The 18,385-nt window shown below is 45.6% G+C and overlaps 1 protein-coding gene across 6 annotated transcripts in view; it reads right to left on the bottom strand.

Annotated features, from left to right (window-relative positions):
* ST7 (suppression of tumorigenicity 7) overlaps nucleotides 1-18,385 on the bottom strand; it is a 151,742-nt gene that overhangs the window by 107,766 nt on the left and 25,591 nt on the right. The window contains exon 1 of one of the 6 annotated variants that reach the window (XM_056340889.1): nucleotides 11,109-11,755. The exons of 2 other annotated variants lie outside the window; for them this stretch is intronic. In XM_056340889.1, coding sequence (XP_056196864.1) covers nucleotides 11,109-11,541 — 433 coding nt within the window. In that variant the 5' untranslated portion in view covers nucleotides 11,542-11,755. Of the gene's footprint in view, nucleotides 1-4,579; nucleotides 4,960-11,108; nucleotides 11,756-18,385 lie in introns of those variants that run through there. 3 more of the 6 variants (XM_056340890.1, XM_056340891.1, XM_056340892.1) reach the window with 3 other exon arrangements.

The raw sequence follows: 18,385 nt of genomic DNA on the forward strand, positions 1-18,385 counted from the left end.
TCTGGCATTTGACGCTGCTGTAGCCAAGCCTCTCTTGGAGGCTTTGCCTCTTTTGCCTCTCTTGACCTGGTTCTGCAATTCGTTCAACAACCCTGACTCTATGGGGAACAGTGAGAACCTCAATAGCCAAATAGATGGGTGTAAAGTTACAGCTTCTGGTATGTTCCTGTAACCTCTCTTTGACGTAGAGTTGCCTGAGAAACCAGCAAAACATCATTGTGAAATTGTGGCTGCCACTTGATGCCAGGTACCTGTACTTGCTGTTACTACCAGTCTTGGAAATTCAGGATGGCAGTGGGCTATTTCTGCTCAAGAAAGAAGCCATGTCGTCATCTGCCAGTTCAGTGGAGCCCGCTCTCACCAATGCTGCCATCCCACTAGAGTTTCAACAGTCATGCCCCACCTCTCCTTGTGCCACTGCTCATTTAACCACCCTGTGACCCAGCCTGGGGAGCCAACTCTCCTGCAGGCTGGGGTGGGTACTGATGCTGCAGAAAGGAGAAGGCAGGCACACCAGCCCCGGGCAGCAGCACTTGTGCCCATCGGATTGTCCTTGCTCTTAATAACTGATGCTACGATGTCTCATTTCTCCACTGTTGGCTGCTGCTGTTTTACAGGGGTTTATAAAACTACTTTTCCAATCAAGTACTTTGTGCAGTCTTTCCTATTTATCACATTCTGGCTGGAAGAGGGTTTCAGGAAATAAATCCCCAGGAACAAAAGCACTTTCTGAACAGACAAAGCAGAAGACAGTACAGTGAGCCTGGGACAAGCACAGCAGCTCTCCCTGGCACACTTAAGTGGACAAGTTTTCTCCTTCTCCACAGCATTCCCCAGCTCCCTGTGGAGAGCAGCCTTTCAGCATTAGCTTTGCAGTGGACGAAACCTGCACTTCCCCCTGATTTTGCGCTTCTCCTGCCCTTTGGTCAGCTCTCCTTCAGTCCAAAGTTTCTGCTCTTTCCAGAGTGCAGCTGCTGACTGGGGCCACCATAAGCATCTCCCTGAACAGCACAGGCTGGAAGAGCACCTCCCAGACAACCTCCCATATATCTCTCGCAGTTTAGCATTGCTGCTAGGTTAAAATACCCTAGCATGAACAAGCACAGCAGTACTGAAAACATCATGTCAGACTTTCACAGCACGGATCTGGGTCCTTTCAACAGTGCTGGGGTGAGCGGCGTACACGCGTGTGTGTGCTTGCAGCTTCCTACTGACTTACTCTGGCAGGGGTACGTGAAGCACATGTGGTGCACACTCTCAGACATGCATGAAATGGCTCTCTGAGCACCTCTTTGCTCGCTTTACAGGCTCTGAACGGCACCCTGTACCATTTCTCCCCATTAGACAGACAGATTTGGTGAAGCCACGTCACCATGACCTCCCTTGGCACTGGTGAGCCCCACTGACTGTGGCGGCTCTCACATTTCGCTTTCATTTGTGCCTGTGTCGTCTCTCCTGTAGGCCTGCAACTGCCAGTACTATGAGTTAGAGAAGGGATGTTTGGTGGTTGCACCCCCTAGGCTTGGGGTTATTGCTTCTCTCTGAACTGGTATCCTTCTCACGGGGACCAGCCTGTCGCTTGTTCAGAGCGCCACCGCTTCCCCACGCAACACCACCTTCAAAAAAAGTCATTCTCAACTCAATGCTTTATCAAACCAAGTTTTATTTACCACCCCCCAGAATACGAAACAATTATGGCGAGCAGATAAATCTGTCAGGTCAGCAGGAGAAGTGGCACGGGACAGAGTCACCCCCCTCCCATGCATAGAGCCCCCTGCCACCAGCCTGGCGACGCAGCTGCAAGTGGATCAACACAAAAGCACCAAAGATGAAGGGTCTCTGGTGCATACATTTCCCATGGCGATTATAAAGAAGACACGTGACTGATGGAAAATACTGGGCATGACTGTACGGCAACTACCCTGCCACAGCACAACCCTTCCCACGGACACTTCATGGGTTTTTGCTCTGCGTACTCTTTCCTCGCTCATCACGCGCCACAGTGTTCGCAGCTGTTTGTGCATGGCCTGCTGCCTTATCCCCCTTTACAAGCTGTCCTTGCCTGCTGTTTGTCTTTCCCTGCATCCAGGAGGCGATAAGCAGATGCCTGTGCTTCTACAATGGCCCTCAGCCTATCTTTTATCGCCCTTCTGACTGCTGTTAAAAGCAAAAAAAAAAAAAAAACCAGCACTGCTGACTGACAGTTGATTTGACATTTAAAATATTTTGACACTGAGTGATAAAATAAAGGTTCTAAACCAGGATTTGCTTCTGACCGTTTTTCTTGTTTTTTTAATCAGAGAAAAGAGAAATAAAAGCCTACGTACTAACTGTAAACAGCAGGATTAAAAAAAATATAATCTCCTCATTTCATGCCTTTTGGACAGCAGCAGAAGTGGCTTATGTTGCACTTTCAAGGACCAGATGATACTGTATCTCATTCATTTTTCACTTGATTTATTTTGTGTTTTAGATAAACAGAAATATTAATAATTAGTCGCGCTGTTGTCACCCAACAGCTTGGAAATACGCAGAAGACAGGAGGAGAGGGAAGAACAAAAAACCCCTAGCTGCGACTGCATTTTGGTTAAATTGATTTTGTTACAGCTTGCTTTCTTTGCAAGCAACCCCGCCATTCCCCCAGCAGCGGGTCAGGCAGGGCTGGTTACGCAAGGGCTGCCCTGTGCAGGCAGGCGTGAGGGGCATCACCAGCAACCCCGCGCCCTGCCCGCCTGCCAGCACCCGGCCGCAGCAGGCAAAGGGACAGCCAGCCCCATCTGGAGAGGAACCCAGGTGTTCCCAGTGGCCCCTGGGGCAGGAGGTCCAGGCCTGGGCAAAGGTGCAGGGAGGACATCTGAACAAAGGTGGTGAGGCCATCACGCTGCCTTCATCTTTGTCAGACCGGGGAGTGCAGGCAGGCACCGGCCAGAGCCTCTGCTCACATCAATGGCAACTGGCCGTGTGGCATTTAACCCCCTTTTTAAAGGCAAATAATACTGGTAGACCCTTCTGGGAAACAGGTAGTGGCTGTTACAGAAGCTCCTAAATTGTGGGAACCATGGAAACAAAAGCAGCCACAGCTGCTGGCGGTCAAACCCCGTGACTTTTGCCCAAAGCCCGATGTGACAAGCAAGCCATTTATTAATGCACCTCCTAAAACAAGAGGACCACAAAACCCAACAAGGCTGGACAATTTGACTTTCTGCAAGAGGGCAGTTACGCCACTGACTTTATCTCAAAGCACCTTGATAAGCGTTCTGCAGAGGCAGACCCCATAGACACCCAGGCGGGGGGGGGGGGGCTTACAGGTCTGGCAGGCTACAAACAGATGCAGCTACAACATTTGGCATCTCTGCTCATGCCCCACTGACCCAGAGCTGCAAACGTGTTTACACCCATGCATGAAAAATGGCCCCCCAAACAAAAGAAATCTAAAGGCACGTTTTGTTTTTACGAAGCCTGACCTTGACCAGGTGTTGTGGCAGAAGAAGGGGGGAGCTTCCAGAGCCAGGCAACAGGACTGATTAACTGTTTGGGAGCATGGGGGTTTGACAGCCAGGAGGACGTGATTATGAGGTATCCTGATGCTCTTATCACTTCTCAGGGAGAGCTGAGCAGCAGAAGTGGCCCCAGCCTACTGGCATGGAGACATTACACCATGCTGCATGTTAAAACCCTCTAAAAAAGCCACCACTTCATATTCAAATGAGGCACATTTTCAACATGCAGCACTATTTGCACACAGAGTACAGTGTAAATTGACTGTTTTCTATTTTTCAGTCACCTGATAATCACTGGATCAGACTGGTAACCACACAGCCGCACTGTCACCAGCAACATTATTTATACATAAACCCCCAGCCTTCCTTCGCGGCCAGATTTGCCAGGTAGGTAATTGTTGTTCCTGTTGAAGCAAAACTGGCTTGCTTTCAACGACATGTGTCTGCACTGCTATTATACAGCAGACTGCCTCAGTTAAGATTTTCCAGCACAAAGATTAGGACGAAAGAAATAAATGATTCTGTTATTCTGCATTTTTCACCTCATATTTAGAAATCCACCTAATTGTATTTTAGAGTCTAGTTACAGGAGGGATCCCACGCAAGCCTCCTTTTTCCCAGAAACAAAAATGAAGCAAATACAGATATTCTTTCCCTGCTGATTAAACCATCTCCCCCAGCTCTCACCCATCTAATACTGCAGCATTCCCAGACCCCAAACATACCATCCCAGCTGCGCAGTCATTAGAGCATTTGCAGCTCCACATCACTGACAGATGCAATCTTACCAGCTAAAATATTCAAGCAAATCTGCCTTTTTCTCCCCATCTTTCAGCGGCCTGAATTCAGCAGCACTGACAGCCCTACACTGCCTCGCTGCCGGCATCAAGGATGCACCCACAGTTCGGAGGTAGATGTTTCCCCTTTCAGCATATTTCGCCCCTTCGTAAACAGGCAAGGACCGCAGCTTTTAGCCAGTGACCTACAGCAACGGGAATGCAAGTGTGGTGGCTACAGCGAGGATAAAACAAGTCCTATTCTCAACAGAAAAAGGATGTAAGTGGGATGCATCTACTTACATGAAGATTCAGTGCCAAACATGGCTGGCCCCAGATGCTGCTCTTTTTAAAAGGAAAGAAGAAAAGAAGAGTGGAAGACAGAGGGAGTGTAGGAGAGCAGGGATGAGACTGCTACACAGCAGGGGTCATGAAGCCAGACAATGCAGTCCAGGCTACCCAAGCTGCCAGATTCTCCTCTCTCCTTTCTCCTCCTCTCTCCTCCTCTGCTCCGCACCGCAGACAGCTTTTCCTTGCAACTGCAGCAAAGGTCCTTCTTCAGGAAGCAAAAAGCAGGAGCTTCTGTTTTAAATCCAAGAGATATGGGCAGGCCAGTGTCCTTTCCGTGATACCGGCAGGCAGAAATAGGTAGCAGCCACCAGATACTGCAATCCACAGCCCCTGCTCTCAGTAAAACAATAGCAGAGCTTATGCATACACTGGATGACGTCAGGACACTGCAAAGACTGACGGCTGCTAACCCAGAGGCTCAGAGGGGGCTTGAACGGAGCAGAGCAATTCAAATGGGAAATCCTTTGTCACAAAAAGCAGAGGACAAAGAACCAGACCTATATTTCCCTCTGTGATGATAAAGCCCCAACCTAGGGCTGTAACGCTAGCAGGAAAATATCTGCCTTGAATTCACACTCCTTTTCTCAGTTGCACGAGATGTAAAGTGTTTCTGTGCAAACAGAATACATTTTGGGGCCAAATGTCCTACAAACACTTATGGCATTTTCAATAAAGAATAACCATGAATTTCTATTACTAACGCTCTTTGTTATTTTCCCTTCAAAGAAAAATTAAAATCCTGGGCCAATCTACACTTCAGACTTAATTTTCACATCCAAGTGCTAGCCAACTTCAATCTATTGTCAGAATACACTGCAGCAATGCAATGCTCTAACCATAATGAATAAGTCACACATCTAAATAAAAAAGAAAAACCCAAACCACACCAATTTCAGTGATAAAAAGGCATCCTACCAACCAAATAAATATTTTCCTTATTTCTTCTTTATTCTTCTAAGCCATCTAGATCTAGTGTTTCTTAGCCTCTGCGAGTGCATTTTTCAGCACATTGAGGTTATTTTTTTCTGATGCTCAGTAATTTAAAAATTTCAAATATAGAAACAAAGCCCTAAGCTGGCTCCTTATCTTCCTCCCGCAGACAAAAGAATTTGCCTGTCTTGTGCTGTTGAGAGCAGCCAAGCAGTAAGCTGATGGTTGGAAGCTACCAGACACTGGGGGCCATCCATAGGATGCATGTATGTCTGTAGGGGGGAAACCCAATAATATTTTTGCTAAGTCTCACTGAACAAGTACATGCAGTCCCCAAGATGGCAAGGACTGCAAAGCACTGCTGATGAGTGAGGAGAACAAAGACAGATACAAGTCCATTAAGTGAAGCGCTTAAGGAAACACACACACATACACAGACCCCATTTCTGCACTTTGACGAGTTAACCATTCCCAAATGCTCCTGTGCTAAGGGTGTTTGTGCTGTTTGCAGAATACACAATGCCACCATGAGCAATAGGCTGGAAAATGAGTTACACTGAAGGCTGGCAGGCCCTGCCACCCAAGGATCTCAACGTGCTTAAATCATTAGGGAGCCGAGCCGGTGTTGGCTGGGGCCAGCACTGCCCTACGAGGAGACTGGAAAGCAACGTATGGGCCAGAGCCACACCAGTCCCTCTGCTCCTGGGGATGAGGAACACAGTCCCTAGCTCATACAATGTGCGTGCCCACAAACATCCATACAGACCCTCAAAGGTGCTGCGCGGCAGGAGAGAGATCAAGAGGCTGTACAGAGCCTGACCTCCTTGTCCTTACCCTCCTCGTGGGTGGCACCCGCACGGCACACAGAGCTCCTCTCCTGGTTACCTCTGTTGGTGCAAAACACTCTTCAACTGTTTCCCTGCTTTCCACCCCACACACTGAATGGTCTCTGTGTTTTGCACACACCATGAGAATACTTAGGACCACCAGGCTTTTGGGAGCGTTTACCTGCATTTCACCTCTGGAACAAAGCCATGGAAGAGGCCGTACCCTAGGGTGAGACATCTCACAACACACTCCCCAGCAGGCAACTTTTGTTGTCTCCGCTGGCAGACAGCGCACTGGCGCGCAGTGACTCCAATCAACCCTTACGCCGTGACTAACCAGATGTCCTCTGTGCTTAAGCACCTGAATTAAGGGCCTGGTTGTTCAATCATCATGAATATCTGCAGCACCAATATCATCATCAATATCTGAGCAATGGATGCTCAGCGCCAGGAAGACACATCCGCATTGTTTTCGATCACAGTGCTCTAATGACAGTGCCACAGATCGTCTGACAAGGACCATAGTTTTGCTGTTCCCAGAACTGAACCAGTTACTTTGACTATTTGAGGCTGGTTACACCTCCTTTAGTCAAAACAGCTTGACAAGAAGTTGTAGTGTGCGGAGCAAAGCAAGTGTTCTGGCTTGGCTTTCCAGCAACCAAGGCAAGTTCACAAAAGAAACAAGTCTGTTATGTACCGGGAAGTCTCTCAGCATCTTCACACACAAATCTCTGGAACACAAACCCAAGCGCACATGCAATGGCTGAAGAATAAGTTTTGCTCTGATGAGCAGATCTGAATTTCCCACAGCACTGTTTCCAAGGAAGATGCAAAACCTCAGGGCTTTCCAATGACATCCTTGAAGGTGTCACAGAGCCCAGGCGCTCCGCCAAGTTCTCATTACAGTGACGCACGTAGGCAGTCCAGAAGCCTAAACAACCCATGCGGTATCTGTGGAAGGATTTCGTAATAATCTATTTCATTAGTGTTAGGCTTGCCAGGTCAGCACTTTCGCCTTGTGCGGAAGGTGACTCTTGACAGGCCACTGAAAGACTTTCCCTGAAATTCTTTCAAGTCTACTTAAAACACTTCATAAAATGACTTAAAGTGTTAAAATCTGTTTCTGATCTGCTGCTTTTCTAAGACCATAACCTTTTCGTTTGCTAGCTGGCTAGCAGACTTAGAAACTTCTGTTCCCTCCCCTGAGTTCTGCTGTTGGTTTATTCTGCAAGAAAGGTCAACAAATTTAATCTCTTCCTATGAGAAAGTTTCACTCTCTTACACAGCAGTGAAACTAATGTAAATTACTGAATAGAGAATGCAAAAATGAAATCTCCTGCAAGTGCTGGCATTGCTGTGATTCGCTTACAATGTGTGCAAGACATTGTTCAAGTGTTTTAGATTAATTTACAATGTAACTTCCATACACTTCTCCAGAAGCTAGCATGAAATATTTAAAGCAGCAAATACATATGCTATTCAAAGCTCTCTCCTATATGGTCACGTTTTCCCGAGAAAGGGATGTGCTCTTGGAACAGATAGTTTTTATTCCTTAGTTTATCACTGCAGAAAAATAATGTATATATTTTACTTTGTTTTGTAAGGAAATGTGTGTCTAATCCCTAAAGCACAGTTTGCGTTTTAATAAAGAAGCTGGATAATGAAATGTTAAATTTTTATACAGATGTACATTTCTGCTTTAGAGTAATTTCTCTCAAGGAAACCAGTGCAAGCAGGAAATTTGAGCTACCAACAAAGGCAGGTTTGTACATGTGCCTTATGCTGATCCACTAAACCAGAAATCTTTATTCTCTCTTGCCACTAGAGAAACATTTCATTTTGAGCTTAACCTCCTTTTCCACAGGAGAAACCCTGTTCCGCAGGGAACGGGGAACAAATCCATCCCACCTGTGAGGTTCTCCTGCCCTACTGCCCTAAGCAGCTCACCTCAACAAGGGAGGTCTCACCTGTCTCCCCCTGGGGCAATGGAAAGGGTCCCACACCTTCAAATCTCTAGACAGCAAGTAAAGGATAACCTCAATCGTCCTCAAAGATAGGTAAGAATTTTTATTACATCAGTTAAACTTTACCTTCCAAGTCCCTTTTGATATGATCTAAGAACTTAGAAATAAACGGAGCAACCAAATCAGCACTATGGTTAAATTAAGTATTTAAATAACCTGCTATTTAAATGCATTTTTAAAATAATAAAATATTAGAAGGAAAAAAGTGTGTATTTTCTACATGGAGGGAAATACCTGGGGGTTTTGTATGCTAACATCAGGGTAATTTCAAAGGATCTATGCCACAGGACTGCACATAAGGTGCACACAAAAGCCTCAAATGTCAGTGTGAACAGAGGTGGATAACAAATTAAAAAACAGATTATAAACAAATTGTCATCATTTTTTATGCAGCTCTGACGGACCACAAATTAGGATTAAGGCCGAGTCAAAATAAACCGCATGCAAACCGGCATCAGAGGGAACATGTGTGCCCCAGAAAAAACACAAATATCCAAATTATATGCATAAAAAATAAGTTGGGCAGACTTAGAAGAGTAGTACACGTTGCCGACATCGCATTGCAATCTGCATTAATACTCTTTGATCTAATGCCAAAACTTCATGATTAGGAGATCAAATTTAAATTACTTCCCTGAGTAAACACAGTAAGAACATTAAATCTGACATCATAAATAGCAATGATTTCATCGTACATATGGGAAAAATCAAGAAGGACTTCTAAGTCTACGAGGGAATACCCACGAAATAAGGTAAGAAGGTGTCCAAAGAATTTAGCTGTTCACGTGAACGTGCTCTGTCTGGCCCTGCTTAGCAGCTCTGGAACCTGCCAGCCATTTCAACCCAACCTAGCCAAGGGATAGGAGAAACAAAATTATCCCCCATGCCATGTGAGAGCTAGGAATCAGACAGGGAACAGATAACTTGGGAAGGTCCTGCGGGACGAGTGAGTGAGTTGTTGAGCTGACCCCCTAGCAGACATAAAAGAATCTATAACATAACCAACCTAAATTGAGGAAAAAACTTAAAAAGAGACCTTTTTTTGTTTTCCTATGTGGACTCTCCTGTGCATAACAGTGGATGCGCTGACATTGCAGCCATACATATAACACAATTGCGCAGTCAGTGGGGAAACCAAGTCCACTGGAAACTGTTTCACTAGTTCCACCGGAAAAAACTGTGGTCATTTAAGGATCACTGTTTTCCCAAGATGCAGCATTTTGGTGGTCAAGATGCAGCATTTTGGTGAAGTCCCAGCACTTCCTTCCAGGATTCCATGCAATGCTAGTCCTGCAGACTGGAGATATAAAATTCTTCCCTTAGAATAAAAAAAGATTAACCACAAAAATTAGTAAATGGCTGGATAACTTGATTATCATAGCTTTTCTTGAGAAAAAAGGGCTTCTAAGAGTCAATAAAACAATCCAAGCAAGAGACCCTCCTGAACCTGCAGCATGATCAGTGTTAGGTTGCTGCAAGCACAGACATCCATCAATGAGGCTCAGAGTGCAGGTTCTAGGCAGCAAGCCTGGACACAGCAGTTTCATTTGCTGAATACTCAACAGCAGAAAAGTGAAATCCCTCCTGGAAATGCAAGGCTCTGCTCTCGAGATCAAATAAAACAGACATGTGGATAAGGGCCAGCCTGAGGAACAAATGCACAGTGCAGAGGAAACACCCCACCAAAGCACTTCAGCTCTGGGAGCTTTTAGGAGAAGTAGGCTCTTAAACTTGACAGACGCCTTGGAAATGCTCTCCTAAACAAAGTACTAGAGAAAACGTTTGACATTTAGTCATGATAACAGAAGGCTTACGTATACAGTTAGAGGAAAATAAGGTTGGAAAGGCTGATGGCATTTGCCTTTCTCATGGCAGAGTCAACAGCACCAACATCCTTTCCACCAGGCATCAGTCACAAAGGAACACTGCAGAGACTCCCAAGTCCAACTCCATGTGGGCTCTCATCTTAGGACGTACAGCAGACCTTTACTAGGAGCTCACGGCACTTACCGGTTTACAATGTTCCTCTCACAGCAAGCCACCATGTTGCCAGAACACAAAGGAGCCTCAGTAACTATGGCTGATGCCTTCTACCTGGTGATGGTCAACGTATGAACACCATGGTAGAACCATGACGCCAGATGGGCATGCTAAGCGGTATCGGCAACTTAGTGGCAATTAAATGATCAGAGATTAACACTATTCAAGTTTCTCAGAAATTTTATACTGGATGTGAGCCTCCTGCTGAGCAGACCACACTGCCTAGGACCAGGCTGGTGGCATCCCCCTTCCTGGCCCCTCCCCTGGAGGGGTGGGTGGTGGTACCTGCAGAGCTGCTGTATTCCAGCAGCACGAGGACAGGATGGAGACATGGAGGTTGCGGCTCCTAATCTCCACAACACTCATCCCAGGAAAAGGTCCTGGTCAGCATGATTAGAGAGGACTGATTTTCTGAATAGTTTTGTTGTCAGTTCAGCAGTTGCTAACTCCAGCAGTGCCTGTTTCTCTCTGCTGACTACACAGAGAGTATACACAGAGCCAGGCTTGAGCAGCTCAGATGCAGATTCTACATGTGCATAAATGTGCCTTCTGTGTGGCTGGGAGTTTTAGGGGAAGCATAGGAAAAAGGGAAGGTTATTCTGAAGACAGAGGCCCCATAATTCAAGGAAGGAGAAGTAGATCCCTACACTCCAAACCCACCTTGAACTGTGACCTCTGCTATGGGTTCCCCTGAACAGGTCCCAGACTTCATCATCATCGAGTCACCCAAAAAGCAGGTTTCTGCTGAGAGAGACATCATTTTGATCCCTGCAGCTGCGTAAATCTCCATAATGCCACCGATGTCTTGGTACTTGGAAGCACTGCGACACTCCTCTGCCTTCAGTGTCATTAAAGTTTCGGGCTTGTGTCCAGCACTAGGCAGCCCACAGAGTTTATCGACTTCCATCAGCCCAGGCAGGAAGATCATGCTGATATCATATTTGCAGATATGCAAAGTGGATAAAATCATGAGGCACCAGTTCACTAAAGAGCTTGTCTTCCCTACCGTCAGAGACATTCCTCCTCCTGACAAATTTAAGCACGTAGATGCATTCCTTTCTTCAAGTCGAAGGGTTTGTGGCCCTCCTGACATAGCTGACTTGTTTACTTAACACCACCTGATCAGTTGTCAAACCAGACTGAAGAGCTTCATCTTGTAGTAGAAGAGCACGTGCATTTGGTCCTGCTCTGCCTGCAGGGTGGGCAGATCACCTCTGAGCTTCCCTCACTGATGCTTCATGAAACTTCAGATGGCTGCAGGCTCCGCTCAGCGCTACTTGTTGTCAGTGTTATTTATCCACTTTAGCCTCTGGCCCTGTTTACACTACAGGCAAGTAGTGTTTGACACCACTTATCCTTCGTGGAAGACGGTTTGGTGGTTGGCCAAAACACAATCTCAAGCACAAGAGAGCACAAGAGAGTGACTCACCTCCTGCATCCGCTTGATTAAGGCTGGCTCCACACCACCACTGCCCTGCTGCAGGAACCCGAGGGCAGAGGCTCGTGGGTCCTTTAAACTTCTGTCAAACAGCCTGAGAAATGCATTTTGTGCAAATAGTTTTATCATTTCAAATGAAAATTCTCAAAAAAATGTATTCTGAAAAAAATGACAGACTACTGTGTCTTTCTTCAGCTCACACCAAACACCACTGGAAACAGTGCACTGGACGAACGTGGTCCAGTATGGCACCTCCCCTGATCTTGACCCTTGCACCTCTTTATACACTGGTTAAAAACAGACCGCCAGGCTTCATTACTTTCCTTGTAGCTAATTGTGTGTTTGATTGAAATTGGTACAACACGCTACAGGTAGGGAAAAGCAAAGGGTTAAGGACTTTAATAAGAAAGGGGTATGTGATATCAAGTGTCCAACTATGAACATACAGTCTCCCCTGGCATGCAGTGTCAGGACCCAGGGAAAAGACCCCAGTGGAAAGTCCCACTATGTCTTAATCATGGGCTCAACATGTCCCTTATGCCAACTATTTTTCTCATGCCTGTGCAGAGAGAGTTAAGACTCTTCTGGAACACCGCTTTCATTGTATGCAATAATTGCTTCTTACCAGAGCAATTATTTTCACAGAATATATTCTATGAAAAAAATAGTTCACTCAGTTCAACTTCAGCCCTCCATTACAATGCAAATGAAAGCAGCACACATGTGAATATGTATTTCATCAGCAATCTAACCCTTCACCGACTTTGCATTGTTATTTACTAGCTTGAATTAACATCAATTTAAATGCAGCTAGTTAGATACCAGTCGCTTAAAGGAATGCCAATAACTCCTCTTTTGCTCTGAAACAACATGGAAGATTTCAAAAACCCACTTGTCGAAATGTGCCCTACCTGTCCTTTGACAAGGGCCTGCCCTGGCGCAGGCAGCGGACAGACAAATGTGGCACGCTCACTGTGGAAGCCAAAAGGGAACTGGAATGTTTTACTTGCAATAGCCATAGTCGTAGTTCAGCTCTGCTGCAAGGTGCAGTAGATTTACATGCATTAAGCTACAGAGCCAGGAGATGTCTCCAGGGCAGGAGCTTTCTGGAGGGGTAATTTCCTGGTTAGCAAGCTGCAGTTAAAGCATGTATTTTTCTTTAAAATCGGTCGTTTTCATTTTTCTTGGTTTCTGTTGTTATTAGTATTGCCCATTTAAAACAGTGTGCTTCACTAGTTTATAACAGACAATGACTATGTCACCAGCAGTAAACATGAAACAAAACCAAATGAAATAAAAACCTACAGGACCAGGTGATGGACTATGTGGAGAGCCCCCTTGCAAAAAGTCATGGTGAAGTGATAAAACACCCTCTGCGGATGGTTCAAACAGAGCAAGACAGTCATGTCCGAAGGTCTTTACTCAAGCCAAAATCCAAGTTAGATGACAAGTGTATAATAGCAAGGTGGCTACTTGTTCCACCTACCCAGCCACAGCCAAGCTCAGGTCCCAGCCCTCCTCTTCCCAGACCTGCCCTGCGCTTCCTAACCCAGAGCTCTTGCTGCACCAGGGTTCATCCCTCCCCTTGGGGAGCACTGAGCCCTTCCCAATGCACAGCCAAGTCCCTCCTCTTCTCAAGCCCATAGGAGAACCTTCATCTTCCCTCTCTTCTGCCTTGCTCCATATCTTCTGCTTTAAGCCTCCCCTAATGACCGCACAGAAGCACAGGTTACAAGGGAGCCCACGACCGCTGCTCAGGCAGGGCCAGCTGCAGCAGCTGGCTCATGGTTGCAACCACCTGGGTTTTGAATGTCTCCAAGGATGGAGACTCCACAAACTCTTTGGGCAACCTGCTGTGGTGTCTGACCACCCTCAGAGTCAAGAGGTGTTTTCTCATGTTTGGACAAAATTTCCTGTGTTTCAGCACGCCCCTGTTGCCTCTTGTCCTGCCTACTGGGCTCCACCAGGGACCCAACGTGTGTACCCAGTCCAGCTGCAAGGCTGCAGCCCCTCTGGCCCAGACAGCACCGTTCCTCACAATCTCCTGATCAAAATACCCTTCCATCTCAGCCAGAGAGAGGCACCTTGGATGGAAAAAAAAGAGACAATAATGTGCACGATTTATTTAAATCACAGCACTTAAAGCAGATGTCCATCTAACTTGATTCTTTTTGTCTTCCTTTTCCTAAGATCAGAATATCAAGGGGTTTTGCACCTGACTTCGAAATAACTTCAAACTGAATCTCAGCCTTAACAGCTGAATATTTTTCAGGCTTCCGTAATCTGTCCAAGAGTATTCATGCAAGAAAAGTATTCTGTCCATCACTGCATTTAAAGTTAAAAGACACGTAATAAAGTCAGCAGGTTTTAAGGAGCAGGAAGCCTCGATCCGAGAGCTCAACACTGTGCCTTCTCCTAATGCAGAGCTACTGAAGCATAAACATAGATCTCTGTGAGGAACATTTTACAGTGAAAACTTTTCACAAAGAATCCACAGCTTCTGCCAAATTAAGATCCCAATAATGCTAATGATTAGCCTGAGTTAGGTTTTAGACTGTATAATAAATAGATTTTAATACATTAATAAATACTAGTGGTAAGCCACAGGAAGTGTTTCTTTGCTTTCCCCCTTTTAGCATCTTTAAAAAAATTAGAAATTGCAATACTAACAGGACTCGTTTGCAGACCTAACAGCACAGAAGTAACTTTCACTGCAGTCTAACGAAAAAACACAAACATGCTTTGATGACACAACGAAACATTTTGATGTCATCAAGCCCAATGGAACAGATTGTGTCAGGCAGTTCTGAAGCTTCTGCAGATAAAGGAAGATCATTAGAACCTTTGATTTCCCAAATCAAGGACTTTTCCATAATATACTTTGGGGTACTGCACAGTAAATGGGTAGATAGTAGTTCAGAAATAAGTAACAGTTTATATTTCTTTAAAAGTTACATTACTTTTTATTGTTTCTTGAAAATAATCAGACAACCAAATTACTTATTTCCCTTTGCTGTGAAACAATGGAAAGAGCCTTTCTGAATTTCCTTGCTTTGAGGCATCACTAACGTCAGAGAAAAATAGGATCTTCTTAACCAAGTCTTTGGTATTTTCTTCCAATTGACAGATGAATTACTATACTGTTGGCAACAAACAAAACTTTTCATCCTTTTAAGAAGAATCATTTTAGCTCAGGGTGAATACTGAAAACTCAGTTGTTTAATTTCCTTTCACAATCACATAAAACCATACTTCTGGCAATACTGTGGCATAATTTCTTCTCTTCTGCAGCAGCCAGCTATGGATTTCTGTATTTCTCAGCACCAAAAGTTCACAAACCCATGCCTTTAGAGGCTCTGCTAGAGCTGTTTTATTGCATGCAGTTGTGCCCCGGCACTGCTACCCTGCTTCCAGCAGCCATGTGCTTGCTGAGCCTGCGTGAGCCGGTGCTCCTTACACCCACCTTCTTACACCCACCTTTTTGTGCTCACTCTCCTGAGCGGCATGTGGGGAACCCGGTCTGGGAACGGACCTGGCTGAGCAGAATGTGGGGAAGAGCACACGGTGAGACCTGCTGCCCACCCGTGGAAAGCTGCTCAGCAGAGCACAGCCACCACTGACTCACGGCCGCCTCTGCCATCTTTGCTGACCTGTGGCATCAGAGGGTTCCCATTGCCTGGGATGCTATTCCTGCAGTAAGTGTTGTGGTCATGATCAAGTTCATTAAAAATACAGCCTTTGGTCACCTTTGTACCTCTACATACCAGACCAGCAGATCTAACATACTGTTCCCCAAACAGGCAGAACTCAGCCTTTGGATAATATAGCCTTTAGATACCAACAGACTGCGTGTATAAGCTATTTTTTTAAGAAGAGTACAGGTCTTACAGGAGATATAATAACAATCCTTTTTCATTTCAATGCTGGTTGAAGTCATTTCTGAATAAAGTTTGAAAAGAAACATAAGGTTCTCTAGATGTAAAGGTGCTGCCTAAACAGGAACGGAGTACTGCATCTCAAACGACAAGAGCTGGTCTAAAGGCACAAGGTAGTTGAGGGAAATGAAGCACAGTCCCACAAAGGTGGATCCAGTGCAGTCTCTGAATTCTTGCTGCAGAGCGAGAGCTCACCGGGCATCTATCACTCACTCTAACTGTTCTGCCCTTCCAATTATTTATTTATTTATTTATTTAATGCATAGAGTTCGCTGTCTTCAAGCCGTCAGCAGGACCTTAGGAGGGCTTTTGCCCTTTCAGAGTCTCAGCTAATTGCTCCTACTCTGAAAGAGAAACCATTTCTCTTTCCACTTGCACCCCACAGCTCTCAAGACCTCTTCCTACAGCCTGCACAACTGATGGGAAAATGTTGACTGCAGAATGCAGTGAGCCTCCTAGTGCCTCCCCTACCTCTAGACCCCCAGCCTGGGTAACAGCTTCCCAACAGCTCCAGTACAGTTTCTATTTAAAAGCTTCAGACCCTGCCAGAAGGAGATGCGTTGTCAAATTTCAAGTCTGTGCTGTCTACAAAGTACTAACATGTGCTTCTGCAGTAATAAGTATTAGCTCTCCCATGTGGTACGCACTTGCCCTTTACACAGACATGATCGAAGCCTCATAGAAGTCTTCCTCCTTGTGCTCCCATTCCTCCCTCATTTTTAGTTCAGACACAACCACCTTCTGACTGAGACAAGGAACTAGTGACCACTCGAGGAATGGGGGACAAGCACCCACCCTGCCAGGGTCCAGAGATTCCTCACCAACCACCATCACTCACTCTGCCCCCCCAAAAAACTGCTCACATCATGAGCCTCCTTGCACGCCTCAGAGCCCACCTCCACTGCCTTGCAATGGACTTGGCTATCCCAGTTTTTCCATATCCCTGATTTTGCTTTGACAGGGAGCTAAAAAGCCTGCCTGCAAGTTGTTCTTACCGAAACTCACCTTCACAGGACTCAACAGACAGCAAAAGCCTTGTCTCAGAAATAACAGGCTAATGAAACCACTATGCAAGAGACTAACTAGTGTCATCACAGCAGTGCAACACAGAGCCCTTTCCAGAAAATAGTGAAGACCCCAAGCTAAATGTTGCTGGATTGCTGCCACGCAGCAATCCACATAACAGACTGGCATCAGTTTCCAGGTCAGCCAAGGCTTTCACTGCTACAGGAATTCAAAATGTTTGTAAGACTACAATGCAGAGCTGCACTTCAAGGACCAGGCTCTGCTGAAAAGCCAGAGACCTGGCAATCAAAACACACTGTAGAGGAAAGACAGACAGTCAGGACAGACAGGTGTGAGCAACAGGAGAAGAATGGCAGAGGACGGGAGAAGGCTAACAGAGCAATATGGCAGGGAGCATCATCTGCCCTCTCTGTGCGGTCACAGCTGCCTGAGCCACATCCTGTGACTGGAGGGAGCATCAACAACAACCTCCTCCGAACCAGCACGGCCGTCAGAGGAATTTTCCCACAGTAAGGATCACATTCACCACTCCGTGCCAGGAACAATATTGCATTGTAACATCCCCAGGATTCCAGCAGATGGAAGAGAGAACATCCAACCTCAGCCATCAGCAAACTCTGAGAATCAGCTGACGTGATGAGAAGCAACGCTCTATTAGCTGCACTACAGCATGGCAGACTTTATACAAGTTGACCACATGGCCAGCACAGTGGCATGAACTCAAGTGAAGAATGGAGAACAGATCTTAATAAACTTTAAAAGGCTAATGATTAAGCAAACTAGCTTGACCTTAGCTGTAAACTCAAGGGAAAGCTGAAAAAGGACAGAACCCCCCAAGCATTAGACAAAAACAAGTGTCTGAACCTCATGGATTTATATGACCAAAAGAAAAAAAAAAAAAGAAAAAGGAAGGAAAAAAAGAAGAAAGGAAAAAAGAAACGGAACCACTGAAGAAGATTTTGAAGCACTTTATTCACCTGTACAATCTCACAGATCTCTCAGTGGGAAGGGAACATGGTGACGGCCATGCAGACAACACTGCAAGCTTCACTGTTTAAAAATCCCACCACAGTATTTCCATATGTTTTTTCAGGGTTCCTTTTTTAAGCTTCCTTAATATGTGGCAAAGTTTATGTCCTCTTAAGACTCAGACCTTTTTTCTTATTTGTAATGGTCACTGTTACTCTTCTTCCTACACATTTTTCAAGTAATCTTTCTCAGCATTTGTATGAGAACAGGATTTCACAGCCACTCTGTTTTTCTTCCAGTCTGGGACTGCCCTATGTTTTCTCACAACCCTTACAGCAGGAAAGCCATAGCCTGCACAGACAGGAAAGCATAAATTATGCTGTGACAGGTTTATAAGACTAATTCTAATAAATATCTCTCGGTAGCCTCCTATTCACTGTCTCCCTAGAAGAACAAGGAGGGGGTTTTCTGCTGGCGGCCTTTTCAGCTGTATCAACGTGTTGCATCTAAGCACATGAATTTCAACGACACTTTTTCAAGGAAGCCCTGACAGGCTTGCAAGCCAGGAG

Source organism: Falco biarmicus, chromosome 5 (genome assembly GCF_023638135.1).
Source record: "Falco biarmicus isolate bFalBia1 chromosome 5, bFalBia1.pri, whole genome shotgun sequence".
NCBI classification, from domain to species: domain Eukaryota; kingdom Metazoa; phylum Chordata; class Aves; order Falconiformes; family Falconidae; genus Falco; species Falco biarmicus.